The sequence below is a fragment of the Aspergillus japonicus genome (genome assembly GCF_003184785.1).
Source record: "Aspergillus japonicus CBS 114.51 unplaced genomic scaffold BO86scaffold_3, whole genome shotgun sequence".
NCBI classification, from domain to species: Eukaryota; Fungi; Ascomycota; class Eurotiomycetes; order Eurotiales; family Aspergillaceae; genus Aspergillus; species Aspergillus japonicus.
The window spans coordinates 153,585-180,039 of NW_020291640.1; the positions used below are offsets into that span (position 1 = coordinate 153,585).

Genomic DNA, 26,455 nt, shown 5'->3' on the forward strand with positions numbered 1-26,455 from the left:
CCAACCCTAGGCTAGTCGCTTAGACGAGGCGGCAGCCCACCTCCCGACCGCAGCGTAGAGGCACAAGAGACGCCCCGACGAAACGTTCATCGACACGACACGACAACCTATATTCCTTCGCTTTTCGAGTCCCGTTCGAAAAGCGACCTTGAGAGGAACACCCGCAAAAATGGCCGACGAGCACTACGTGAGTACTCCCATATGATATTGAAGGTTTAGCCTAAGAGGCAGGCAAAGGGGGACCTATTGACTGACTTTTCACTTGCAGAACGCCGAGGAGGCTGCCGGTACGTTGAACTCGAAACAAGTCCCTTTTTTTCCCTTCCCATTCCCGTCGACCACGATATAAGAACGAGTTTTCGGAGATATGCAAAAGGAAATCAGTTATGCGATGAGGGTAGAAGACGATATGGATGTGACTTGTGTGTGTTGGCGATGACGGGTGGCGGGCAATTACTCTCGACAAAATTTCTCCCCGGGAAACGCTTTGATGAACACGACGCACGACTCAAATGAACCAGCCCACTGACGTATCTTCGCACGAACAGAGATCAAGAGAAAGAGACAGTTCCGCAAGTTCTCCTACCGCGGTATTGACCTCGACCAGTACGTTGCACCATGAATGAATCAACTCCACCGATCCACCCCCTGGGCCCTCGACTTCGACCGAGCATCACAAGCGCCTTGTTCTAGACGGATAATCTGCGACATATCTCGGTCGCAAAAGTCAAGGCTCAGGGAGTTGGACCAAACAGGCAAAAAAGATGGAATCTGACTCGGATCACCACATAGGCTCCTCGACCTTTCCTCCGAGCAGCTCCGTGATGTCGTTCACGCCCGTGCCCGCAGACGCTTCAACCGCGGTCTGAAGCGCAAGCCCATGGGCCTCATCAAGAAGCTCCGCAAGGCCAAGCAGGAGGCCAAGCCCAACGAGAAGCCCGACCTCGTCAAGACCCACCTCCGTGACATGATCATCGTCCCCGAGATGATCGGCTCCGTCGTCGGTATCTACTCCGGTAAGGAGTTCAACCAGATCGAGGTCAAGCCCGAGATGGTTGGTCACTACCTCGGTGAATTCTCCATCACATAGTACGTTCCATCCGCCTCCCTAGCCATCTGTCCGGTCCCTGGTCTAACAACCGCACAGCAAGCCCGTCAAGCACGGTCGTCCCGGTATCGGTGCCACCCACTCTTCCCGTTTCATTCCCCTCAAGTAAAGAAGAAAAGCTTTTCTCTCTGGGGAGTTGTATTGGAGGAAATTGGGCGTACGGAAGTGCTGGGAGAATCTACGAAAAAATGGATGGATACCATATGCATTTCTCTGGGTTCATCTAGTTGTATGTCAAATGCGGGTCAGCTGTTTGCATCTCAATATAAAGGTCTTGTCGGCATGAGAACGAACCAAAACAACCCGGGAGTCTTCGGAATTCTCTCGATGATGGAGATATCCCAGGCCTCAGTTTCTTGTCTGGGACTGAGGCCGCAGACTTTTGTTTTAATTCACGGAGCGAAAGTCTAATTTCACGAAATTCACCTTCAACTTGTTCATTATTCCCTGTAGATCATCTAGATCACTGTCCATGAACTTCATCAGCCCTCGATAGTTTTGTCTACCTTATTCTATCCCCTCCCCCCCTGGGCCCGTCCTTGTCGCCAACTACGCATTCCCATGTAAGGTCCACTCCACCAATCTCCCAACCTTCCCCCACTCCTCCCGTATTTGTCCCTCCATCCGCCTCGGATCCAGCCCCGCGGCCGCAAACTCCGCCTGCACCTGCGCGAACAACCCGCTCACCAACCCCTGAAACGCCGGCACCGCCGCACTCGTCCCCTCCAGCCCAACCAACCGCCGCAACACCTCCCACAGCACGAGACTGAAATTCACCTCGAACCGCTCCAGCGCCACCACCTCATCCTCCCCGCCGTGCGCCATCTCCACCCCCTGCGACAGCAGCACCGCCAACCGGGCCAGCGCCCACGCATGCACCTGCCGGATCGGATGGATCTCCTGTGGATACACGGCGGGGTCGACGCGGAGGTACCGCACCGCGGCGTGCGCGAAGGCCGCTTTGTAGCGCTGGCGGGTGAGCAGGGCGACGATCAGTTCGTCGCGGAGGGAGACGTAGGGCTGGATTGTGATGCAACTCGGGGGGAGGTTTTGGAGTACAGCGGAGATCTCGGTGGCTAGGGTGGCGGTGTCGTGAGGAGGGTGCTCGGGGGAGTAGTCCGAGGATGTGCGAGAGAGGAGGGCGTAGGCTTTGGTTTCTGCTGCGTTTGTTGATTTTTGTTCGTCGTCGTCGTCGTCGTCGTCATCATCCCTCTGCTGCTCACATCGCGTGCACCGGCAGCGGAAGTAGTACCGTTCGCGGAGCTCCTTCCGCCGCAGCGGGCGCGGGTTGGTCGTGTCGACGTAGGAGATGAAGATCTGGTCGCCCTGGGCGATGGGCCGGAGGGCTTTGACGAACAGCTCCGCGCCGTCGAAGCCGACGACGGCGTTGTAGGCGCAGCTGTGGTTCATGAGGGCCGCGTACGGGTGGAGGTAGAGGCCGATGCGGTCGTATAATGCATTCGTTAGGTTGAAGGAGTTGAGCTCCAGCTTTTGCACAGCAATCCAACATTGTCAGCCTTCCGGATGTCCCCTCTCTCCCTCTCCCTTCTGGCTATGTTGCGCTATATCTATAGTCTCAGAACGCGGGAACAAGCAAATGAATTCACCTACCTTCGCCCCATAAGCCGAAATCAATTCCTCCACCATCTCCACCCCCGAATAAGCCTTCACAGCCTTCGACGAGATCGCGATCCGCTGCCATTGCGCGGGGTTCTCCGCCCGGATGTCGTTGATATGCGTCTCGAGCTGCCGGAACAGCTCCACCTCCTCGGGGGGGTACCTCTGTCGCTCGCTGCGCAACACCATGCGCAGCACGGCCCTCGCGTTGATCGGAAGGATCCGCGGACGCAGCTTCTGGAAGATGGCGCATTCGAGCGCATGCGCGAACTTCCAGTCCTTGGCTTGGCATGTCTGGGATATCGCAAATGTTAGCACAGGTTTTCGAGGCGCAAGTCGCAGGACAGAAAGAGGAACACTAACTTTATCGCAGTACTTCACGACCTGGCAGCCGGTGCAGCCTTTCAGGCGTCGGTCTTCCTTCTCGAGCTGTCTTCTGCCCAGGCAGCCAGAGCATATGTTCTCCAACTGGTGGGTGTCTAAGACTGCCACGAAGGGCGTCGAGATGTGCAGGACGTCTTGTCCGGGGCTGATGTCGGTCGCGGCGAAGAGACCTCTTCCTAGACCATCTGGAGCGATTGAGGGTGTGGTTCTTGTCGGGGTTAACATCTTCCCTGCCTTTGTTGTATTGTACACGATGGTTTTGGTTTGTTGCCGGCTTTTGTTCGGTTGCTGCAGATAGTTCGCTCCAGAGATTAGATCCGAGGATCTTGCTGGTCTTGAGCAAACAAAAAAAGATTGCCGGTACTTTGATCCACTCTACCTCTGACCCGGATCTCAATGACAACCCGGCTTCCTACAGAGTACATCTACATCATCTTCCAGCAGCAACTTTTTATGTCCAGATTGTCGTAGTCCATAGCTTAGTCATATACAGTCCTTCCACAGCATGTCCTAACGTACATGTTCGAAACGGAGAATTACATACACATGTGAAGTGGAGAGAAATTATTGCTCAAATAACAACTAGAAATACAATTTTGAGTGAGAAAGCCGACTCACCAAGCCTTTCGCCCTGGCACATGGCCATCCTACGAAGACTATGGATAACCAAGGTATAGGCAACAAAGCTAATGATCCACAAAACCAGTCAAAAGTACATGAACGTATTCATCGTATCGTCTTTTCCAAGACGAAGCAGAAGCCCCCTCCAGACCAGGGCCAGTAAAACATCGTATCTATCAACATGGAGCCTTATCCGCTACGCCAAACGCGGCGGCTTGATAGTGCCCGAAGAGACACTCATCCAACCGCAATTATATCTATAAAGAAAACTTTTTTGCGTCCCTTTTCCTCTTCACTGCCATGAAAATTGGTTTACAGCAGCTTGCCGCCAACGAAGTCGGACCAGGTGCGAACCTCAGCAGGAATGCCCTCCTTGCGGGGCAGCTTCTGGCTCATAGCCTGGGCGAAGAGCAGAGCAGTCTATTGGAGAATTGGTTAGACATTGTATGGATAGTCAAATGGGGGTTAAGATTGTACGTACCTTGGTCTCCATGAACAAGGGGACACCGAAGTCGACAGCGTTACGTCTCATAACATAGTCTTCGTCAAGGAGAGTCTTGCCACGGGTCTTGGCAAGGTTGAAAGTACCACGGATGTTGTACTTCTGGAAGACCTCACGGAGGGCACGCTTGTCCTCCTTGGGGAACTCAATCACCTGCACGGAAGCACCGGCAGTCGACTCGAGGTGCTTCTTGACGGTCTCGCTAGCGGCGAAGAAGTTGAAGCCCAGAGGCTGGAGGTACTCCACAATCTGAGACAAGGCAGGGTTGTTGATGTCACCGCCGAGCAGGATACCCTCACCAGGCTCAGGAACACGGAAGTTCATGGTAGACTGAAGAGAAGCCCAGTAGGCCTCAACAACGTCCTTACCGAAGCAGGCAATTTCACCAGTACTGGCCATCTCGACACCCAGGAAGGGATCGGCACCAGCCAGACGAGTCCAGCTGAACTGGGGAACCTTGGTAGCAAGGTAAGGGCGCTTAACGCTCATGAGATCGACGGGCTCAGGAACGTCACGTCCAACAAGGGCCTTGGTAGCAACATCAATGAAGTTGGTTCCCAGCACCTTACTGGCGAAGGGGAAGGAGCGAGAAGCACGAAGATTGCACTCAATGACCTTCAGCTCAGGCAGGGCACCCTCGACATCGGCCTTGATGATCTGCATGTTGAAGGGACCAGTGATGTTCCAAGCCTTAGCGACCTTCTCAGCAATCTCCTTGACACGGCCCATGACAGACTCGTCAAGGTCGGCAGGAGGGAGAACAAGAGTGGCATCACCAGAGTGAACACCAGCGGGTTCAACGTGCTCACTGACAGCGTGGAGCAGGAGCTTGCCATTGGAAGCGACGGCGTCGACGTCGATCTCCTGGGCTCCTTCGATGAACTTGGTGATAACGACGGGGTGGTCAGGCGAAACAGCACTGGCGTTGAGGAGCTTCTCCTTGAGCTCATCGACGCTGTAGATAACGTTCATGGCAGCGCCAGACAGGACGTAACTGGGACGGACCAAGACAGGGTATCCAACAGTCTCAGCGAAACGCTCAGCCTCAGCAACGGAAGTGAGCTCCTTCCAGGCGGGCTGATCGACACCAATGCTGTCCAAGATCTGGGAGAACTTGTGTCTGTCCTCAGCGCGATCAATGTCCTTGGGGTCGGTACCGAGAACGTGAGCACCGCCGGTCTCCTGCAGACGGAGAGCGATGTTCTGAGGAAGCTGACCACCGACGGAAACAACGACACCACTGGCGCTCTCAAGCTCGTAAATATCCATGACACGCTCGTAGCTGAGTTCCTCGAAGTAGAGCTTGTCAGCGGTATCGAAGTCAGTAGAGTAAGTCTCGGGGTTGTAGTTGATCATGACAGTCTTCTTGCCCATGTTGCGCAGGGAGAGAGTAGCGTTAACGGCACACCAGTCGAACTCAACAGAGCTTCCAATACGGTAGACACCGCTACCCAGGATGATGATTCCGTGGTCATCGAAGGTGACATCGTGAGAGGTAGCGTTGTAGGTAGTGTAAAGGTAGTTGGTGTCAGCAGGGAACTCAGCGGCAAGAGTGTCAATCTTCTTGACCCAGGGCCTGATACCGAAAGACTTGCGGCGAGCACGGACATCATCCTCAGTAGCGCCAACAAGGAGAGCGATCTGCTTGTCAGAGAATCCGAGCTTCTTCGCCTTCAGAATGACCTCCTTCTGGAGACCGAAGAGGCTGCCGATTTCCTTGAGCTCATTGTTGCAGTCCACAATGTTCTGGAGCTTGTAGAGGAACCACTTGTCAATCTTGGTCAGCTCGTGAACACGGTCCACGGTATAGTTCTCGTGAAGCATAGCCTGGCCAACAGCCAACCAGCGGCGGTCGGTAGGGTTCTGCAGAGCATCGTCAAGGTTCTCGAACGCATCGCCCTGGAAACCAACGAAGCGAGGGTCAACCTGGCGGATGGCCTTCTGGAAAGACTCCTCAAAGGTACGACCAATGGCCATGACCTCACCAACAGACTTCATGGCACTGCCAATATCTCTCTTCACGTGCTGGAACTTGCTCAAATCCCACCGGGGGATCTTGGTGACAATATAGTCGAGACTGGGTTCGAAGTTGGCAGTAGTCGTCTTGGTAACAGCGTTGGGAAGCTCGGGAAGGGTGTGGCCAAGGCCGATCTTCGCAGCAGTGTAGGCGAGAGGGTAACCGGTAGCCTTGGAGGCCAAAGCAGAGGAACGAGAGAGACGAGCGTTGACCTCAATGACACGGTAGTCAAGACCATCGGGCTGCAGAGCGTATTGAACATTACATTCACCCACAACTCCCAAGTGCCGCACAATCTTGATGGCAGCAGTGCGGAGCATGTGGTACTCCTCATCAGACAGAGTCTGACTGGGGGCAACAACAATACTGTCACCGGTGTGAATACCAAGGGGGTCGAAGTTCTCCATGTTGCACACAGTGATGCAGTTGTTGGCGGCGTCACGAACAACCTCATACTCAACCTCCTTCCAGCCACGGAGAGACTTCTCGACGAGAATCTGGGGAGAAAGAGTCAAAGAACGAGAAGACAAGTTCCTCAGTTCCTCGGGGTTGGCAGCGAAACCGGAACCAAGACCACCCAGAGCATATGCGGAACGGACGATGATAGGATATCCGACCTGCTCAGCGGCCTTCAGGGCATCGTCAACGGTGCTGACAGCAATGGATTCAGCGATAGGGATGTTGATCTCGTTAAGAGCCTTGGAGAAAAGATCACGGTCTTCACTAGTCTCCAAGGTCTTGATGCTGGTTCCAAGGACTCTGACACCATAGCGCTCGAAGATACCCATACGGTTCATTTGCACACCAAGGTTCAGAGCGGTCTGACCACCGAAGGAAAGGAAGATACCATCGGGTCTCTCCCTCTCAATCACGTATGTCACGTATTCCGGAGTGACCGGAAGGTAGTAAACTTCATCTGCAAGCTTGTGATCTGTCTGAATCGTAGCGATGTTGGGGTTGATCAGGACCGACTGCACGCCAGCTTCCTTGAGAGCCTTCAAAGCCTGAGAACCTGCACAAGTTGAAAAATTAAGTATTAGTCACCTCGTTTCAGATTGCATCATGGGCTCTGCATGGTAGTGCGCCGCTTTTGAGCCCACAGCATGGCAGCAAACTTCAATTATTGAAAACCAACTCCACGATGAACGTACCGGAATAATCGAACTCTCCGGCCTGTCCAATGCTCAGGCCACCACTACCGATGACCAAAACCTTCTTGACATCGACCAGGTTGCTGCCGGGCTTCACAACCCCGCTGGCCAGGTAGCTGTCGGCGGAGGGAGCATTCGAGGACTCCGAAGCCAAGCGACGAAGGGCACTGGAGAAAGAGCGCAGCTGCTGCGGTCGCCACGGAGAAGGCGCCTTGGCCAATCTGAGACTCGAAGCCGTCGAGTGAGCCGCGGTCTGGGAGGAGAACGGGCGCAGAGCGAGGGCCGATCGACGGGATTCAGCCAAGCATCTCTGACGCAGGAGGGCGGACGTAGCCTGCCCGCAACGAGCGGCGAGAACCATTGCGCGCTGCGCTGATGGAAGCGAAAATTAAGGTGTGAGGGGGGGGGGGGGTAAGGGAAGGGATGTGCGATGAGTCAATTGAGAGGAATACACTCTCAATTGCTGGTCTGGATATTCCGAACAAGGACAAACCTGGAGACTCCGCTTTTTTTATCCGGATCTCCTTGGGGTTGGTAGTGTCCCGCTTTCTGCCACACGCCCAAGTCACAAGGGGAGGACTCAAAGGGAGGGTAGATGTCCCGACAAAATTGTCTAGGGAGGGAGAGAGAGGAGCAGATGAGAAGACAAAGAAACAAGGAGAGGAAGAGAAGGGATGAAGCGGAGGAGTCGAAAGAAAAAGGTTCAGTCGGGAAAGGCGATGAGTCAATGCGGCACTTCTCCTCTGAAGGAGGGAGTCATGAACCAGCGCCAATTGCAGTGGAGAGTCCCGAATGAGTCGACCACAATTCCCGAAAGTACAAAAAACTCCCCCAACATTCAGGGCCGATAAGAGCTCCGGTGTGCGGAGCCCTTTTTTTTTTTTTCCTCCTTCTGTGTTAGAGGCAAGGAAACCAGCCACTGGAACGCTGGCCGATCTCGCCTTCTAAGTGGCCAATGACCTCACCGCTCCCATCACTAACCAATCAGTAAGTACGAGGGTCGGCAACAGGAGTTACGCCTACGGGGAGGTGCAGCGACGCAGATGGTCGATGGGTCTTGACCCCATTAGTGCCATAGTCTAACCGCCTACTAAAAAGCCACTAGCAGCCGGACTGCCCAGACTGGAGCACAGGAGCCTGCGGTTAGCAATACCGATCACTAATATCCTGGTGTGCTGATAATGTTGTCCAGGGGTTAGTTGCACTTCTGGATCTCGATCCCTGGTGAGACAATTGAATGGTTCGCAGTCATTGGAGCTCATTGGAGCTCATTGGAGCAAGCCTTGGTTCCTATAGGATAATAATTATTCAATCAGTATTAGACATCACTTAGTCTACTTGTCCTACAGCCGCCAGCTGGTCTAACCCATCAGCCGCGCGTTAGGGGTAAATCCTACCAGCAAGTTTTGCAAGTCTAATGCTAGACTAGTAAGCGTGGTCGTCCTAGCAGATCAATGCTCTTCTGGTCTCCGCTTGCCGGCTAGATAGGGCTCGCTTGCACGCTAAAAAAAAAAAGTATGGCCAACTATGCCAAGGAACGAGGACTCATCTAAGCTTGAAGTACCGGCATTCGGAGGTTATCCACGTCTCGGGGTCAACCTACATACACTCACACTTTCCCGCCTGCTCGATTGATCCTAGGTCATACTATTTCCACAGTCACTGACTTCCACAATCGCACTGCGACTGTCCACCCTCTGATTAGATATAGCCGTCACTCCCCGATACCTATAGTGCCATCGAGACCAGCCCATGGACCCTTGGGTTGTGCTTCACGCTGTTCTAATTTGGTTCGAGATCTAGTCATCCGTCCTTCCGATGCACAAACATCGCCATTATCTTGTTTTCCCTTTTGATCATCTCGCATGGTACTCTCATCATTCTGATTGAGCATTCGAGCAACCGCCTCTAGTTCCTGCTTAGCATTCTGAACTGATTCATATCCCTCGGCCAGCTTCTGTTCCACAAATTCATGCTCGCTGATTCCTGCTTCGTCGGATGCAAATGCCCATGCTTCAGCCAAAGAAATGACTTCGTCCTTGTTGGTGGGCTCAGCGAAGTTGTTGGCATGACGCAAGGATGCAGTCGCTGCTGCGCGATTCGAACGCGGCTGATTCGCGGGCATTGGAAATTCGGGAAGAAGGTGGCTTTCGTCTCTCAGGCGATGAAGCACGCGGAGGCTTGTAGCTTTCTCCTTGCCAAGTAGGCCGGATAAGTAGAACTTCTGTAAGGCAATTGCCCGTTGGCTTTTCGAAAGCGGGAGGAGATTTTTCTCCGTGTAGGAAAGCACATCCATTGGATTCAACGATTGCGGCTCCGGTGACGCATCGTTTTTCTGAGTGATACTCGTAGGGCGATTTGAAAGGGGCAAAGAAGGTACTGTAAGAGGCTGACATGCTCTAGAGGCAGCATCTAGCAGGGCCTTGCGGGCCTCGACGTACTCGGCATATTGCTGTGCCACTTCCGCTTTCTGCTCCTCAAATAGGCGCGTAGATTCCTCGAAGTCTTCGGGGGCCAGATCCAGCCTGGATCCACTGTCTTCGTGACTGCCAGCACTGACCAATTTCTCCTCCACCCAATGAATCAGTTCATCACGTGTTCGTTGCAGGGCGGCCTTTCTAGCAGCTGGCGTGATGTTAGCTGACAGAGATCCTTCGTCAAAGTTTGTTTGTGCTTTTGATTCCTCCAGTAGCTCTTTTTCCCTGTCAAACTGGGCTTTCGCTCGAATAACTGCCTTCTCCAGTCTGTGCATCAACTCCTCAACTCTATCCCCTGCATTGGATGCTGGTTGATTTATTCGTTCCAGCAGCTCTGGTGGCACTCCCAGCTTTTTGTAGCTATCTTCAAGACTCTCGGTTCGTCTTCGGTTTCGTTCCTTAAGCTCCTGTGAGTAGCGTTGGAACACTTGCAGCTTTGCAAGTTGGCGACGCTCACGGAGGAGCTTGACATATTCGCTTAGGTCCTGAGAAGGATCGCATTGCGGTGCTTCGGTTGCTCTCTGTTGTTGTTGCAACTCGTATGCATTTTGCTTCTCTACAGCTGCCTGGTATTGCCTTCTTGCAGCAACGTTGGCTTGTAAGGCTTCCAAGTATTGCCTCCGTAGTCCAGTAATCTCCGGTGGGATGGGCTCCACGCCGATAACTGCATCATGAGGCACAGAAAGGTTGAGGTGCGAATTGGCATTGAGTTCGGGGTAATCAGGGTCATTCTCAGCGAAGATGATGTGCGAGCGAACATAGGCAGTCAAGGCTTGGCGGATACGGAAGGCCTCCTGGCGGCTTTTGAGGTAAGGCGCAAGTGGTGCGGCGAATTCAGGAATAGGCTCACTTGGGAGTGGTGCGCAAAGGTCTTCCATTTGGGTTCAGGCGTGTGAGAGAGTGAGAAGAAGGTAGAGACACTATATGCTGCTAGTGGTCAGCTATCGTGTGGATTGTTTGTGGAGAGCTGGGACCGAGGGATCGGGGACGCACTGGAGCTGTGCCCGCTTTTTGTAATCGGCCCGATACAGTGCCGCACCACCGCACCACCGCTTATTTGCGATCATGGGACAGCCCAGGCTCCCCTCCCCATGGACCGAAGCGTGGCCCTGACGGCCCCGCAATGTTTACAGGGAAAACACAACACTACATGTCAACGCTGCAGAAAGCAAGTTCATCATGAATTACGAGACATAGCCTTCAAGGCATGCAACGATTGGGTGAACGACCTCTTTGCAAACATTCCCCAACCTACGGTCAATGACGTCCACGCTTCGAGTCACAGATTTGTTGGGGTCTCAAGTATTATATATTAAGTAGGCAGAGGGAGTTGACGGAGAGAAAGTCGAAAATGAGGGGGGGGGGGTTTATACTCTACCGAATTTCCCGATGTGGGAAGAACCGGCCGCCCTACCCAGCGGCATCCATCTCTCAAGTACTGCAGCACGAAAAAACCATGTGCTATGCCCGTCTCCAGACCTGAGGCTCTTTGCTACTACTATCATGGATGGCATCTCGCCCTAGGGCAGCTTCTACTACTCGTGCGTCCTTTGGCCTCCGACCATTACAGCTGCGACTTTTCATGCATGCCAATCACGACCAAAAATAAAAAAAATAAAAATTAAGTACCATACCAGATTCCGCATGCATGAGGAGCTGCACTCATGAACGGACTCTTGGGGGGTTCCTCTAGCATAAATTCAGCCAGACTACTTAAGGTATTAGTCCCTAGCCTACCAAACGGTAACTTATGCCACGGTAGGTACTGTACAAACTAATGTACTGTACGTATAGATTCTGCTCGCCAAACGCGCTTCAACCTAGCCAACTGAGACTTTTATTGCTACTAGTCCCACCTAGTCGTGTTCGTGAGAGGGGGTTTTCCCCCCCGTTATCGTCATAATACTGGCAGCAAGAATGGGTGATGTGACAGCACAGACTGGGTGCCTTAAGTGGGCCTCGGGTCTGTTAGTCGAACCAGGTATGCATGTGGGGGTGGCCGGGGGACCTTTTGTGGATGTGAAGTATCCAGGACCCATTCAGCTTTCTTAGAACAAGTGACATGCAAAAGAGCAGTATACAGCACTGTAACAATCAAGCAGTTGGATACACGCGATGTTCAAGGTCTATGATTATAGACAAATAACAGGCTTGTGTGGTGGTGCATTGCGTGGACACCCGGCCAGGATCGATGACCATTGGATGATGATAGAAATTGATCCATGTCCATACAACCACCGCTGATCAATAGCGATCCTAGTCCGATTTATTCTACCTTTCTTTCTAAAGTACTGTACGGTACTGCTATGTCGGACAATATACCGTATAGTTTTGGAGATGTCAAACGATGAACAAGAAAAAATCAACAATGGAACCATGCTTTGAACCAGTTAAGCGGCATCAGACAGGTTCCATGCAATCCGAGTAACTCGTCTTGTCCAGCTCAGCTGAAAGGGCTCTGGTTGCAAATCAACGGTGGTCTGGGGTGTGGAATGTTTCAAAGGTCCAATCAAGGGGCTGCTCTCCTGCAGGTTGGCACTTTTGGCCAAAGCAATCAATCTAAACAAGTGAATCGTTGTCCGCCGCTACCTACCAATTTAACATATTTACTTCTCTTTCTCCTCATCGCACTCCACCCATCAACAGACTCCCAGAACACTATCCAGGTTCCCTTTTTTCTGTCTGCTTTTCTGTCTTCCTATCTTTCTTTTAATTCTTGACTTGTCTTCCATTAAGGTTTCTTTCGTATCGCTCATTCTACATCAATTCAAGCCTCTCAGATCATGACCACAGACTCAAGCTCCGCCGCTATATCTACGCCCAGATCCCGGCCCCGTGCTGCGACGACGGTGCAACCAGCTCCCACCCTCCACTCGTCCCTTTCTTCCCGACGCTCCTCACAAGTCATGGCCCCTCTTACGCTCTCGCCCACTCTCAACGCCTCAGCAGCAAGCCCGATGCCGGGCGCTGGGGAACAAGACTCACGGGCAGCCGCAGTGTCTGGTAAGTCGGTATACCCAAACAAAGAAAAGTCAATTGTCAAAGACCGCAAATTGAACGAAAGGCAGGCCCATTGCGTCATCCCAAGCCGCTGACCCCATCCGATATCCACTCAATGTTGGAGCAAGAGCAAGAAGCAATGGTATGATGGCTGTGCATCTTGTGCAAATCCACTAGATACTGACCCCGCCTGGTGACCATAGGTTAACCGGCTATCGAGAGAGCTCTCCCTTCTTCGCCAACAAACAGCCTCGGTCGCATCGACCACATCATCAACATCGACTACACTCAACGATCCCATGGACTCGCTGCACGCCTCCCAGTACATCATCAACTCCACGGTTCCGACGACTTCGCGCAGACATCGCTCCTCCTCCAGCCTCAGTTCCTCCTACATCCCCGCGGTTCAAGGGTCACGGACGGGCAGCGGGTTCGGAATCGCACCGTCGAGAGAGACACAGCTACCGTCAACCCGCACGGACTCGGCGCGCTCGGGGAGGAGTCGAGAGTCGTCGCTCACTTCTCGACAATCGGACGCAGCACTGTCGCAGCATCACTTTCCATCTACCGACCAGCTTTCACCCTCCATAGGGGGGTTCCCGCACCGGAACTCGCTCAATCAGCAGAAGAGCCCTGTTATTCCAGCCTCTCGCCACGAGGAGCTCCTCGCCCAGCGGGAAGAAGTAGATTTGCTGAAGCGGGAGAATGAGAGTCTGCGCCGACGTGTGCGGGAACTGGAGCTGATAGTTCGAAATTCTCGAGAACAGGAGCGTGCTATAGACCACGACACTCAGAATTCAGCGCGCTCCGACGGAGAACAGGGGAGGGAGGCACTAAAGCTTGAAGATTGAAGGGACTCATTTGTGGTGGTATGGCTCGTTCTTCCGATGTTGAAGTTTGCAAGAACCGTGTTCTTCATTGGTCTTGCCAGGTGCTCAATCATCAACCTGAACCAATAGATTATTCTTTCTTCGGCGTACCAGATTTTGGGGCTTGGAATTCTAGTCTCTTCCTCATTTTTCCTTGCTTGCTGTAGGTCAAGTCTCACAGGAATTGGGGTAGGCATAAATTGTACCGCCGGTACTCAAAGTAGCCCACTGCATTAAATTCTATCTTCCAGGATGGATCCGCAGCCATTGAACTTGAATTTGATTGGTCAGGGGCCCGCTACTTTGTTTCTATGGGCTAAGTCAATTGCTATCCATGGAGGGATGTCTGTCATCCGGCTGCGAGGCATTCAGTGCGGAACTCCCAACGTACCAGCCTGGAGGCCTCGGTGTCCTGCCATTGATCTTCCCAAGAGTCAAAGACAGCCGCCACGAGGCGAGATTCTTCAGCACCAGCGGCGGGCTAGCCATTGATTCCCCAGCTATCCAGGTCCATCCCCTGGTTGCTCCTTTCATGAAAGAAAAAAAGACCCAATTCTAAATGCAACCTACGCTGCCAACCTTCTATCCTTCCTTGGTAGTTTTGAGGCCTGTACTACTCTAGAAATCTTGATCAATGTCTCCGTCGGGAGATTGACCCATATAGTGGGATGATGATATACAGGACATCAGGCTCCGAGCTTCGCAGCGGTGTCTGACCCGGGATCTGCGTCCGGGATCTTATATGAATCTCTATCAAGAGATTGAGATCAAGGCTGATAGGTCCTCTTACTTATCAAAGGACTGTACCCCAAGGGACTGCCTAACAGGCCACGCGGGTGTTGAGAAGCTTTGATATGGATGTTTCTAGGTGATACTCGAGTATTAAGTAGACATGCAAGATGGGCTGTTATTTGGACTTCCGATTTTCTTGTTTGAGGTGGATGCGGATCAAAGGGTTCCGCATCTGATAGAGAATGCTTCGGCTTATCTCAACATATCTAAATAGACTTGTTGTGAGATAATAAGAGCGGAGTCTGCTGAAAGGGAAAAGCTTATGTCTGTCTTGATATGATTTACGTAAGTCTCTATCAGAAGCGTTGATGCACCAAGATAGTGTTTCTTGACTGATTCAGATGTGTGAGGGTAAGCTGATCCCTAGGACTGGGGCAATTACCCACCGGTTGAGTTGTAGAGAATACTTAAACAAGCTCCTGCGGTCTCCCAGCTAAACCCATCGTCACTACTTCTACAAGATATTTTCTCAAACTTGCAACTCTCTAAATGAAATTCCATCTGAGTCTAGTCGCCTTGACAACATTGGCCGCCTGTTCCACCGCGCTGCCAAATGGTAGGGTTCGTCATCGAAGAAGCCTGAGTGAACAGGCCAGTCTTCTGACCACGATCACGCCCAGTAACCAGACTGTGGCGGAGATTGTTGCGGGCTGGGACCTCGAGAACCTGACTGTGGCGGCGGTGCGTGTCCCACCGGTCAACTGGCCCCTTCCCATGATGAATAAGGACTGGGATGGGGTCAAACTTGACCTGAACGGCACCGTCGAGCTGGGGGTCCGCCTGATCCAACAGGCGGCTGCGGCGAATGCCCGTGTCATTCACTTCCCGGAGGTTTGGTTCCCGGGTTATCCTAAGGTTAGTTGAGATCGGAATCAGTCTGCAATTGTCTTCTCGGATCGGTAGGGCTGACGCTTCCTCAGGGTATTATCAACTCCGATGTCCCGAACCCCTGGTTCGAATACCACGTCAAAGATTATATCGAGAACTCCTTGGTGGTTGGTAGCGACAACTGGAACAAATTGGTGCAGGCGGCGGTTGATAATCGCATCTATGTTGTAAGCTTTCCACTTAACGTATCTCCGCTCCCATACTAGGTTGCGATGCCAACTGACCCTGACCCCCTTTGCATTTTGATAGGGACTTTCGTTCTCCGAGAAAGATGCCGCCCATCTGTACATGGCGCAGTCCCTGATCGCCCCCGATGGCGAAATCCTCATCCACCGACACAAGCTGCGGCCCTCGGCCCAGGAGCGCGACCTCTGGACGGACGGCAAACTCGACCAGATCTACGCGGTCAGCACCCCAATCGGCCGCATCGGCATGCTCTCGTGCGGCGAGCATACTGCTCCCGAGGTCACCTTTATCATGCAGTCGCAGACGGAAGACATCCATCTCGGCTCGTGGCCGTAAGTCTCTCATATCTTAATTGTCCATCCACCTTTGTTGGACCCATCTGTTGACTTTTTTTGTGGGGAAGTCTCGTTCCCGACTTCGGCAATTCCAGCCTGACCTACGAGTCGGCTGAGGTCATCACGTCCCTGGGCCGGGTTTATGCCATTCTCGGGGAAGCGATTGTGGTGCAGGCGGCCGTTGGTACAGCCACAGTCTTCCCTGCAGGGTCTTCGGCAGTCTGGTCCCAGGCCGTGGCCAACGTTTCCTTCGCCGACCACCCGCTGGTCTACCGCTCGTTCAACGCCAGTGCATTTACGAATACAACTTATAACGCCGATGGGGAGGTCTCGTGGGGCACCCTGCAGGCGATCAATGAGGGGTTCCCTGAGTATATTCCGCAGGTGGAAGGCACATTGGTGCCCTGGCGCCAGGACCTCATCTCCACCCTGCTCAATGAGTCTGTCGTTTGATGGTTCAAGCTTCGCGAGTGATGGGTCACGCCTTATGCAATGTATCATGATGGAGAGGAAAGGTGCGGGTTGTTCTGTCATTTGAGTGTAGACATTAGCTTTATAGGCTCTAATACAATTATAAGAGAGCATCTCCATGGACAAGAAGCGGCTTCCTTACAAGGAAGTCCTACAATCGTAGAATAACCCCCCCCCCCCCCCCAAATGCTTCGAATGTGGACAATGGACCCCCCTACAAGGCATGGCTCAGATGCATAGGCAGCGCCCAAACCACTGACCACCGATACGCAATCTGCCGGAGAGCATCCATCGCCCGGTGTGCCTTGAGCGGCCAGCTCTCCTGCATCTCTTCCAACGCTACTAAACATTCTTTAAGGTCGTTGCAAGGTCTGCGTCCCGCCCCCTGCTTCACAGCCGCCGTGGCCTGTGAGAGGAACATGATTCCTGCGGTGAGCAAATGCTGTATGAGAAATGGCGGGGCCTGTCTGAAATCTCCGATCCGCCGATGGTGCAAGCGAACCAACTGAGCGAAAGCCTTGGCGGGCTCTCGTACGCTCTGGGTGGCCATTTGCGCATTGATACTTTCTTGGCCTCGCACTTCTTGTTGTTCTTCGTCAGCTTGTCGAAGGAACGGACGGTGAATCAGCAGGCTCGAGTTATAGTAAGACATGTGCAGATAAATCACACTGCGGGAGGGGAAGGAGGAATTCTCGGGCCCCGCTAGCGGCAGATGCAGTCTTGCATCAAGACGATCATAGAAAGAGATGAGAGCCGCGTGAGCGTTTGCAAGCAGTTGGGATCTGCGAGAAGCATTATTTTCCTGGGGTTGAAAAGTGTATCTGAGTAAATGGTGTCGAGACGGTTAGACCTATCGAGCCCGGTGAACTGGAAGAAAAGAGTGGCCTGCTGACGTACATTTGATCCATATGGATATCATGGAGATGCCAAAGTTCGCACTGATAGGCAAAAGCAATCTCCTCGATTGAGGCGTTGTCACGCAGAAAGCCACTGTACACCGGCGATCCCACCCGCCCCCACGCAAGGTTGCAGTGTCTCCCTAGGTCTGTAGTCGCCATTCTGCGCAAACGTGCACGAGAGATATTAGCCTTGGCGAAGCCCATGCAGAAATGCCCTTCTGCTACTCAACTGCATGTCTTTTCCCGGTTTCGACAAGAGAAAGATCAAATGAACCCCAGACCATGGCTGAACTTACCGTTCGACAAGGAAATAAGACCAAAAGACTTTTAGGCTGATCGGTCTCCGGGTGAAAGACTCCGTCACGCGACGGTTATCGCTTGGTTCAGCAAGGAACAGTACGTGGAGACCCAAGTGAACTGCAAGTGCAGCCGCCATAGCTTTGACCAAGAGACGATTAAGACATCCATCCTTATAGACATATTTGACAGGATAGAGCCTTGCTTACAGATATACATCCACCCCATATTCTCCTGGCCTAAACTGAGCTCCCGCCATGCCAGCACCGACAAGCTGAGGACGGTGAGCTCCCGTGGGCGAGACGCGCACTGCACGACAGCGGCACGCTGGGCCAAGTCTGCTAGTTTATTTCCAATCGCCTGTCCTTCGGCAACCGGACTGTAACATGATCCCGCTATACAGGCCGCGTGGCGGTAGAATTGAATGTCTTCCTCGTTGCAGAGGTTTCCCATCTGCCGTAGCTCTCGGGGGTCGAGAAACCCGTAGTACGACGCAACGTGTTGCATGAAGTACTCAATCAATTGATCCTCGACGGCGTCATCGGTGAAATCGCACAGCGTGGGTTCAGTCTCACAGCTGGTGTGGGATAAATCCGGCTCTCTTGCCAAAGGGGCATCAACGGTGAGTCCGGGGAAGCTAATCCCGCCTGAAGGGCCTAGGAAAGATGGCTCTCCTTTCGTCCCGATTGTGAGTTTCCATGTCATGCATGTAAGTTCATCAATAGCCGATTGTGTACCCAGAGCAGAAGACGTCGGAGCATCTTCTGCTACTTTGTCCCATGTACTGGATGCGGTGTCTGTAGCTACCTCGTCCATGCCTCCTCGATCGGGACCTTCAGGGACTGCAGCAGTTGCCCTACCACCGTGTCGCGCAGAAGTTGCTGCTGTCAAGGCATCGATCTTTACTCTCAATTCTGTATTTTCACGTACGAGAGACTCCACATATTCCTTGTCGACAAAGATACGTCTGGCCGAGCCAAAGTCCATTGTTAGCTTCCAAAATACACTCAACCTGGAATGAACCCCACTCGTAGATATCATGTCCTTACTTCCTCCGTGCTGGTCGTTCAGAGTAGTAGCACTCTCTGTCGAGTCTCAAACAGAGACTACATGCGGGTTGCGCTCCATCGCACTATCTCCTCGCCCACGGGGCTCCGCATCAGAATTGATTGTGCCGGCCATTGAAGCCTCAGGGTGAATGGGAGAACCTTTCGCTTGCCTTTTTTGCAAGACTCGCAAGCCTGAGCCACGCGCCGGCTTTCGATAAGACCAGAGTTAACCTCCATGAGATTATGAGGTATACGGTAGTATAACATGAGAGGTGTCGTATAGTGAAGTTGTTTCTTTACCTCTGAATGGTCAGATGTGCTTACGGTATCATTGCCAAGCTAGCGACGAATTGGGTACGGAATAACTTTTCTCCTTTGTTCCGAATTTTACAGAGTATAGCGTATCGATTTAAAGATTGTCCTGATGAAAGATAACCTAGTTGAGGAGATACCGACAATACTTAATCAGGTGAGTATTTCGAACTACCTAGCTCAGTTTTACATAGTGTCACAATTCACAAGTAAATGATTATGAATGTGTGTATGGATTATGGAACCTGTACCTAGCTACTACCTATATATAGGAGAAGAAATAGGAGAGAAAGATTGTTTCACATGCGGGTCCAGCGTGGCTGTGCGGGGTCGCTGCCTGCTGCTGCCCCTCGCGCGACGTCATTTGTGGCGTAGTGCCGCCCGCTCTTCCCCCGAAATAAATAACCACCAGCTCCTCCTCTCTCCTTTCCAGTCCCCATCAACACTACACTGACTCTTTTTCATCACTCGACTGAGATTCTACCTGATCAGATATCCTCTTCATTCTACGTACCTCTACTTCAACCACATCCATCATGTCTGAGCGCTCTACTGTTCACGTCGAGGGCATCGCCCCCGCTACTACCGATAAGGAGGTCCAAGACTTCTTTAGCTTCTGGTCAGTGACGCAGGCATCTCAGGCCCTTGCATAAGACATGCAGCTGACAACATTGCAGTGGAAAGATCACTTCCATTTCCGTTACCCCTGTGTCTGGTGAAGAGGGTGCTCAGAAGTCGGCCACTGTGACCTTCGAGAAGGAAGCGTAAGCCTTGCCCCGCACCCGCTCCCCCATCCCGCCCATGGCTCATATTGCACCATCCCTTAGCCTTAGCTCTTCCTTCCCCCCCCACCCCCTCTCATGACATAACTAACCCGTCATCTAGTGCCGCAAAGACTGCCCTGCTCCTTGACCACACCCAATTGGGCACCTCGGTCGTTCACGTCAAGGCCGCCCACTCTCTTGATGATATCGCCGGTGACCACGCTGCCAGCGCCTCCGAGGCCAAGGATGAGCACGACCATGATCTCGAGCAGGAGGACAAGCCTCGCTCCCGTATCGCCGCCGAGTACCTGGCCCAGGGATACGTGCTGAGCGATACCGCCATCCAGAAGGCCATCGCCCTGGACCAGAAGCACGGCTTCACCTCCCGCTTCACCAACGCCCTGGCCAACTTCGACAAGAAGTACAACGCGACCGACAAGGCCAAGGGTTTGGACGAGAACTACAAGATCAGCGAGAAGGCGAGCTCTGGCTGGCGCGGTCTCCACAGCTACTTCGAGAAGGCCCTCGAGACCCCCTCCGGCCGCAAGCTCCGGGACTTCTATGCCCAGACCGACAAGCAGGTCCGTGACATCCACAACGAGGCTCGCAGACTGGCGGACTTGAAGAGCGGCAAGAGCGAGGGTGACGAGCACAACGTCAGTGCCGCCCCTACCGCTGGCGCCGGCGCCGAGGGTGTGGGTGCCGCCCCTGCTACTGCTGCGGCTCAGTCCTCCGGCACTGCCCCTTCTGCCGACCAGAAGGCATGAATCTGAAAAGATCTTACGAGGTCCAACCCTTTTCTCTGTTTCTCGCTCTGTACGCCTAATGACGACCTGTTCATTCACCTGCTTGAATTTGCACGTTCTCGATGTTCATAATATTATCTCGGCGCGCGTCTTAGCTAGTTAGTTGTCTGGAACAAGCGATTGTGTGTATTGTTTACATCTAATTGAATTACGGTGTTCTAACCTTGACACTTCTACTTCCCTTTCCGACCAGCACGTAGAACATCAGCCTGAAACATTATCAAATAATTATTTCCTGTTACATGAATAATCATTATAAAAGTGAATTAATCCGTAGCAAATACTGAAAACAAGTACAACGGTTCGCACTTTATAATAATTACTACATTTATTTACGATATCACCATATCTCACTGTACCCCACCACCGAGACACGTAGAAATAAACTCAACTACATCACATATAGAGGCTACGATCAAATACTACACAACATAAAACTCATTCCAAGAGGAAAGTATTCATTTCATTTCTCGCTTCAAATCATTAAGTTTAACAGGAAAAAAATTGTGTTTCGTGACAGAACATAGATCCTCAGCCCAATTCAGCTGCCCTTGCTGAACTTCGCAGCCTCGATGTCCTCCAAGGGATGCTTGGGGTTGCTTGACAGCGACGACTTGGTGTTCTCGGACTGCTCCTGGGAGGCCTGGCCGGGGCGGGTCTCGTAGGTCTGGCCGGTCTGGCCCTGGGACGGGGGCGATTGCTGCTGCGCGCCGGTCTGGGACTCGGGAGGCGGGGACTGGCGGCCGGAGTTGGGGGCGGACATTTTGGTGGATTTAGTATGTGTGTTTAGGAGGAGAGTTTGGGGTCTGAGTATTCCGAGGAATTGTTAGTTTAAAGGTTTTTCTGTGATTCTGAAGGGAGATGGGGATGGAGATGAGCGGTACGGACCTGGTGTGGTTGGTAGTGAGTTGAATTCTTTCAGAGACTCAGGGTGTGTAAGTGGTTTTTTTGCAAGTGAGATCAAGGTTGTGGATTGGGTGGTAGAAATTCCTTAAGTACAAGTGCTCGCTAGGCTAAGGGAGATATGATATCGTTGATGAGGGGGGTGGTAAAAGGTGGGTGGCCGGTTTTTCTCAGCCGGCATCATCATGACGTTTTCGGGGGGCTCTTCCTCTCTGATGTTTGCGGTGGGGGGCAATCCACCCTCTAGGTAATTTTGTGGGTTTGTTGAGGAGGTCCAATGTGCTATGGAAGTTAGTGGGCAGGAGGACAGTACTCCTAGCTCCGGTTCGTTTATAGTTGGGTTCACCGGCGAGCGTGGCTTTGCTGCACCTTTACTACTCAGTAAATCGGTTATGTCTGTTGTTGTTGCTGAGTAGTGATGTCATAGTCGAGTGGGTGGGGTTTGCTATGTTTGTCCCAAGCACGTGATTGGGAGCTGCGCGAAAAAGTAGATGGTTTGTAGCTAATGCCAACTATCATTACGATTGGACAGGCATAATTAAAGACGGACTTACGGCAATCGCCATATGCTGAGCACTTTATGTATCAAAATATATTGAGAATTAGGCGATGCCCAAATCAGCATCTTCGCGGGATCCTATTATCTTTTGGGTTCTGTTTGACTGTAGTTGTCCTCCATAGATGGAGACTGGATATAAGAATGCATTTTGAGGTCGTGACCGACGTAATCATAAGTCAATTGACAAGGATTAATCTGGGGGAATCGGACATCGGAGACTCGGGTCATAAATGAGGTCAAGACCGATGAAAAAGGGGGCTTTTAGGGGAACCAGAGGAAATCAAATACAGGTCATTGTAACCTTGAACACGCAGGGGGTGGAAAGGGATATGATCTAGGCAACAAAGGAAAGGAGAATCAAAAGACAATCAGAAGAGGCATATATGGCGTGGTGACGTATCCAGCTGAGGCCGTCCGACTGTATTGGATGTCGAAGTGACCCGGAAGAAACATAGATGGCTTGTCAAAACAGTCCTCCAACCTGGGATGGCACTTTTCTTTTGCATGAGTTTGTTTTCTTTTTTCTAAGTCATGTCATCGCCTTGGTAATCCAGAGATACCGACTGGTTCATTTCGTCAGTCCCCGGAGTAGATTGCAGTATGAATCAGTTTCCATTAGCCTGGGCGCCTGCAGCTTCGGCATTTGCTGCAGCCAACGCCTTCGCATCGGCTTCGTGGAAAACGGCTTGGAGTACCTGCTGCTCCTCCGCGCTCAGGATCTTTGTCAAGTTGTCGTAGAGTTGCGGCTGTTCTTGCTGAAGGCCTGTGTTGAAGTTAGTCAATAGTACAGCGTGACACCAAGGGGCTACATACTCATGAACACATGCTTGAACATGGCGTAAGGCTCAACCTTGTCGAGAGGAGTCTCCAGCAAGCTTTCTTCGTCCAACTCATCATCGTCATCATCGGCAAATGAGCCGAACTTTTGAGCCTATTGATGTGATTAGTATCCTCTTCGAGATATTGAGACGACAAAGGACTCAAGTCTCCTGGACTCACCTCCTTGTTCAAGAAGTCGAGGTAAGCAGTGGTCTCGTCGGCAACGTCATCTTCCACAACGCCCTCGGCTTCGTCCCGCTCAGTCCACTCAACCTCACCATCCCAGTCGTTATCCTCATCATCGACATCATCTTCGTCATCATATGTGAAATCGGACTCCTTGGTAGCATCTTCACGGTCTAGATGGGTATTAGCGTACTTGGTCTCTCGCCATGTCTTTGTTGCAGACTTACTCTTAATAGCAGCGGGCAGGGTTTGGAAGAGTCGAGTCACTCCTTGGAGAAGTCTAGGCCAACCTTGTTGAACGCTAGTCGGGACATCGCCGGCCTTCAGGGTCAATAGGGAGCTGATTGCCGCAATTGACAGCTTCTTGTCATGCACACGTCTGAAGTTGTCGATGTTGGAGAACCATGTGCTGAAGAACTTGTTCGTCCAGCCATTGGCTTCCAGCACCTGTAAGCTGAGGACAGGGTTGTAGTAGATAGCGTTGATAACCATCTCCATCAAGTGGATGCGGTAGGACTTAGTGCGCGCCTCGCCGGCGTCAATGACACGCATCGCGAGCTCAATAAAGACAGGGATGTACTGGTCAATGTAGCCACGGAGGTTGAGCATCAGAGTCTCGGCGAGCTTGCACCCGCAGATCCGGTCAACACCGCCCACCTTCTCATCGTGGAAGATATCCTGAACCATACCCACAACGGCCGCCAGGTAAGCGGGATTCTGAACCAACATCTGAGAGCCATAGGCGATATAGTTGTCGAGAGCAGGGAGCATGTCCTCAAGATAAAGCTCAGCCCCGGCCTTGAAGGTCTTGTGGATGAGCTCGAAGGCCTGCCACATGGTGGGAGAAATCGACTTAGAAGCAAAAGTACAGCTATCAATGATCTCAAAAACTTCGTTGTACAAGTCATAAAGCTTGTTCTCAAGAGTGATGCTGATGACAGGCATGAGGATGGTCTCGAGGTGAAGCAGCACATCTGGAGTGCTCTCGAGAGTGAGAATCAAGGTGCCAATCGTCTGCAGGACACCAAGAGCCGTGATACTCTTGTCATCCAGGAAGTCGCCGTAAGCGTCCTCGTCGCCCTTGGTGGCATTGCGTTCCAGAAGCTCTCCCACAATACGCATGTAGGTGTCGCGAAGCTGCTCGCTGAGTGCCACAGCGAACGGAGTAAGCTCGGCGGAGAAGACCTCGACGAAATCCTCCATGACGTTGGCGAGAGCATCCACATCAACCTCGTTGGCGAGCTTGAGAAGCTGCTGCATGATCTGGGGGATATTTTGCTGCATCGAAGTCCTGATGATGTCGTGACGGATAAGGGGCTGCAACGCGAGCGCAGCCTCAACCCTGACAGGTAGTTCAGGGTCCGTCATGGACTCTAGGATGTTTCTGTAGATGATCATAAGGTTGTTCGGGTCCTGGAAGTCAAGCTGTTCGAACTTCTCCAGAGTATCGCATGCACGGGCTCTGAGGAAGCCATGAGGGCTGCGGAACTCCGGGAAAACATGACGGACGAAGAAGTATTCGACCTCACCAGCGATAGGGCTCTTCTTGCCCAGGATGACAGAGGCCAGAGAACCGATCATCCGCAGAGCGCCTTCCTTCTCCCGGGGCGACTTCTGATCTTCCGGAGCAGACTCATACTTGCTAACGACGCCGTTCACAAAGGTGAGAATGGCGAAAGTCTGCTTCTTGCGGTTCTTCGTCAAAGCAACCAAGAAATTGGTGGCGGCGACATCAGGCGCCGAAACCTCTTCGTAGTAGTTCAACTTCCGGTGGAGGTATTCCGAAGGATCCTCCTGGAATAGCTCGATGTCTTCATCAGACTGGCACAGAATCGGGAAGATGAAATGAGCAACCAAGTTGTCCATATGGGGCTTGAGGTGGTCCCACATCGCCTTCGGTTTGACACATTCCTCCAAGAAAACCAGAGTGTAGGCGAGCGCCGGGTTGCTGAGCCACTGACCCTTGGACACCCACTTGTCAATCTCCTGCAAGTATCCCTTGAGAATCTCCGGGGCGAAGTTGGCAATAAAGTTCTTGGCATATTGAGTGTAATCGGGAGTGCTCGACTTCGTCATCGTTGTGGGGTTTCCGTATCTACACAACGAGGTCAGACAAGAGTCCCGGTTTCCAAAGCTGTGCCATGCATGTTACATACCTGATGAAAAGACGGTTCAGATTGGCGTACGACCACTTCTTGCACTTCCACCAGTGGTTCAGCTCTCTTTCTTCCTTAGACTCCATCATAGCATTCGCCGGAGGCTGCTTGGCAATGATGCGCAAGAAGAGCGTGCACCAATCCACCGTAGCCTGCTGCGTCTGAAGGGACGGCGAAAGTTCGAACTAGAATCGTCGCAAATGTTAGCTACCATGATGCGATGGGTGTTCCGCTCCGGTTGACCCACGTAGATAGCATGCTTGTATGACTTGACAACAATCCGAAGCATTTCCGCAGCTTCCAGACTTTCCTCATCGACCAACTTCGATCCGATATTCAGCAGTTGGGGGAACGTGTGCTCAACGATCTTATCGAATTCTTCCCGCTTCTCTCCCGCCTTGAACCTGTACACACGGCAGATCGCCAGCAAGCACTGGAGTCCAGCGTAGACCGAGTTCGCATCGTTGGTTCCCAGCAGTTGGAGGGTGATTTCCAGGAAGCCCGGCCACTGCTCGGGGAAGTCATGCTGAAGAATCTTCTGGAGAAGGGGAACAAGCTGTGCTCTGACATTCGGTGGGGTGGACGCCAATGCCGGGATCAGTCGCTCTCGAAAACTCGGTTTTTCCTCCTCCGGGATCGGTGCGCGCAAAGGACTTTCTTCGACAACAGACCAGCCGCGAGTGATTCGGTTCTTCAGGTAAACACCGGCTATGCATAGAAGACTACTTGTTAGCTGATGAAACTTGGCGCCTAGGATCCCAAGGGGAAACAGCGGTAGGTGATCTTCAGGCAGCAGAATGTCCAGGTACTACCTACCCGACAGTTGGACGGCATTATTTTGTTCCCCCTGCAAAATATCCAGAAGCGCGTTTATGAAGCCCGGTTGTGTCTCGGCCTGAACAATACTAAATAAGTATGAACCACCTTCAAGCCTGTGATGCTATGCCACACATACATATTTCAAGTCCAACTCAGCTTGGCGTCTGATATCCGCATTGGCGTCGAGGGTAGACTGGATGCGGTCTCTCAAAGCTGCAACATCCATCTCGCACCAGTGACGGCCCCCGGTTTATAGTTATAAAGCTCGAAAGAAAAGAAAGGACCCGTTACGTAGTGCTGAGCCACGGGATGAAGGGGGAGAGGAGAGGAAGAGAGGAGGGGGAGGGAAGATAAAATAGCGGGGGAGTAATGATAGTAAGTGTGCAGATTGCAAAAGTGCTCTTTGGGTTTGTTGGGTTTGGTTTTCTCTCGTGGTTTTTCAATAAGCGGTGCCCGCCCCGCGCCTAT

General features: G+C 52.3%; 10 protein-coding genes across 10 annotated transcripts; 4 read left to right on the forward strand and 6 right to left on the reverse strand.

The window, feature by feature from the left end:
* The first annotated feature begins 62 nt into the window (after window positions 1–62).
* On the forward strand, window positions 63–1,540 carry BO86DRAFT_385262 (40S ribosomal protein uS19). Its single transcript, XM_025671065.1, has 5 exons — window positions 63–187; window positions 269–287; window positions 549–606; window positions 793–1,089; window positions 1,148–1,540. The coding sequence occupies exons 1-5, from the start codon at window positions 170–172 to the stop codon at window positions 1,215–1,217; spliced, it is 462 nt and encodes a 153-aa protein (XP_025532307.1). The 5' UTR covers window positions 63–169; the 3' UTR covers window positions 1,218–1,540.
* Window positions 1,541–1,657: 117 nt separating this feature from the next.
* On the reverse strand, window positions 1,658–3,334 carry BO86DRAFT_452866 (S-adenosylmethionine-dependent methyltransferase; the record flags this gene model as incomplete). Its single annotated transcript, XM_025676954.1, has 3 exons — window positions 1,658–2,596; window positions 2,720–3,019; window positions 3,089–3,334. 3 exons carry the CDS (start codon window positions 3,332–3,334, stop codon window positions 1,658–1,660), a joined length of 1,485 nt encoding a protein of 494 aa, XP_025532308.1.
* A 333-nt stretch (window positions 3,335–3,667) lies between these two features.
* BO86DRAFT_385264 (carbamoyl-phosphate synthase (glutamine-hydrolyzing) CPA2) lies at window positions 3,668–7,824 on the reverse strand. Its single transcript, XM_025671066.1, has 3 exons — window positions 7,401–7,824; window positions 4,212–7,261; window positions 3,668–4,150 (listed from the first exon to the last, which is right to left on the reverse strand). The coding sequence occupies exons 1-3, from the start codon at window positions 7,759–7,761 to the stop codon at window positions 4,043–4,045; spliced, it is 3,519 nt and encodes a 1,172-aa protein (XP_025532309.1). The 5' UTR covers window positions 7,762–7,824; the 3' UTR covers window positions 3,668–4,042.
* Window positions 7,825–8,964: 1,140 nt separating this feature from the next.
* Window positions 8,965–10,836, reverse strand: BO86DRAFT_385265 (uncharacterized protein). Its single transcript, XM_025671067.1, has one exon. It carries the CDS (start codon window positions 10,753–10,755, stop codon window positions 9,115–9,117), a length of 1,641 nt encoding a protein of 546 aa, XP_025532310.1. The 5' UTR covers window positions 10,756–10,836; the 3' UTR covers window positions 8,965–9,114.
* Window positions 10,837–12,497: 1,661 nt separating this feature from the next.
* On the forward strand, window positions 12,498–13,882 carry BO86DRAFT_352748 (uncharacterized protein). Its single transcript, XM_025669496.1, has 3 exons — window positions 12,498–12,880; window positions 12,946–13,019; window positions 13,081–13,882. Exons 1-3 carry the CDS (start codon window positions 12,661–12,663, stop codon window positions 13,726–13,728), a joined length of 942 nt encoding a protein of 313 aa, XP_025532311.1. The 5' UTR covers window positions 12,498–12,660; the 3' UTR covers window positions 13,729–13,882.
* A 1,145-nt stretch (window positions 13,883–15,027) lies between these two features.
* On the forward strand, window positions 15,028–16,400 carry BO86DRAFT_415202 (aliphatic nitrilase; the record flags this gene model as incomplete). The annotated part of the gene is made up of 5 exons (XM_025674889.1): window positions 15,028–15,099; window positions 15,130–15,393; window positions 15,459–15,593; window positions 15,676–15,944; window positions 16,016–16,400. 5 exons carry the CDS (start codon window positions 15,028–15,030, stop codon window positions 16,398–16,400), a joined length of 1,125 nt encoding a protein of 374 aa, XP_025532312.1.
* Window positions 16,401–16,645: 245 nt separating this feature from the next.
* Window positions 16,646–18,922, reverse strand: BO86DRAFT_452870 (uncharacterized protein; the record flags this gene model as incomplete). The annotated part of the gene is made up of 6 exons (XM_025676955.1): window positions 18,823–18,922; window positions 18,664–18,746; window positions 17,824–18,581; window positions 17,614–17,734; window positions 17,316–17,477; window positions 16,646–17,239 (listed from the first exon to the last, which is right to left on the reverse strand). Coding segments are annotated over exons 1-6 (1,794 nt in total), but the record flags the coding sequence as incomplete, so codon positions are not given.
* Window positions 18,923–19,441: 519 nt separating this feature from the next.
* vip1 (putative actin cytoskeleton protein (VIP1)) lies at window positions 19,442–20,714 on the forward strand. Its single transcript, XM_025671068.1, has 3 exons — window positions 19,442–19,594; window positions 19,653–19,739; window positions 19,861–20,714. Exons 1-3 carry the CDS (start codon window positions 19,512–19,514, stop codon window positions 20,504–20,506), a joined length of 816 nt encoding a protein of 271 aa, XP_025532314.1. The 5' UTR covers window positions 19,442–19,511; the 3' UTR covers window positions 20,507–20,714.
* On the reverse strand, window positions 20,694–21,308 carry BO86DRAFT_395059 (uncharacterized protein; the record flags this gene model as incomplete). The annotated part of the gene is made up of 2 exons (XM_025673271.1): window positions 20,694–20,754; window positions 21,106–21,308. The coding sequence occupies 2 exons, from the start codon at window positions 21,306–21,308 to the stop codon at window positions 20,694–20,696; spliced, it is 264 nt and encodes an 87-aa protein (XP_025532315.1).
* Window positions 21,309–22,426: 1,118 nt separating this feature from the next.
* Window positions 22,427–26,384, reverse strand: BO86DRAFT_109959 (putative nonsense-mediated mRNA decay protein (Nmd5)). The gene is made up of 8 exons (XM_025665917.1): window positions 26,124–26,384; window positions 25,985–26,063; window positions 25,416–25,876; window positions 25,169–25,353; window positions 23,240–25,107; window positions 23,007–23,185; window positions 22,821–22,938; window positions 22,427–22,770 (listed from the first exon to the last, which is right to left on the reverse strand). The coding sequence occupies exons 1-8, from the start codon at window positions 26,211–26,213 to the stop codon at window positions 22,613–22,615; spliced, it is 3,138 nt and encodes a 1,045-aa protein (XP_025532316.1). The 5' UTR covers window positions 26,214–26,384; the 3' UTR covers window positions 22,427–22,612.
* Between the last annotated feature and the right edge of the window lie 71 nt (window positions 26,385–26,455).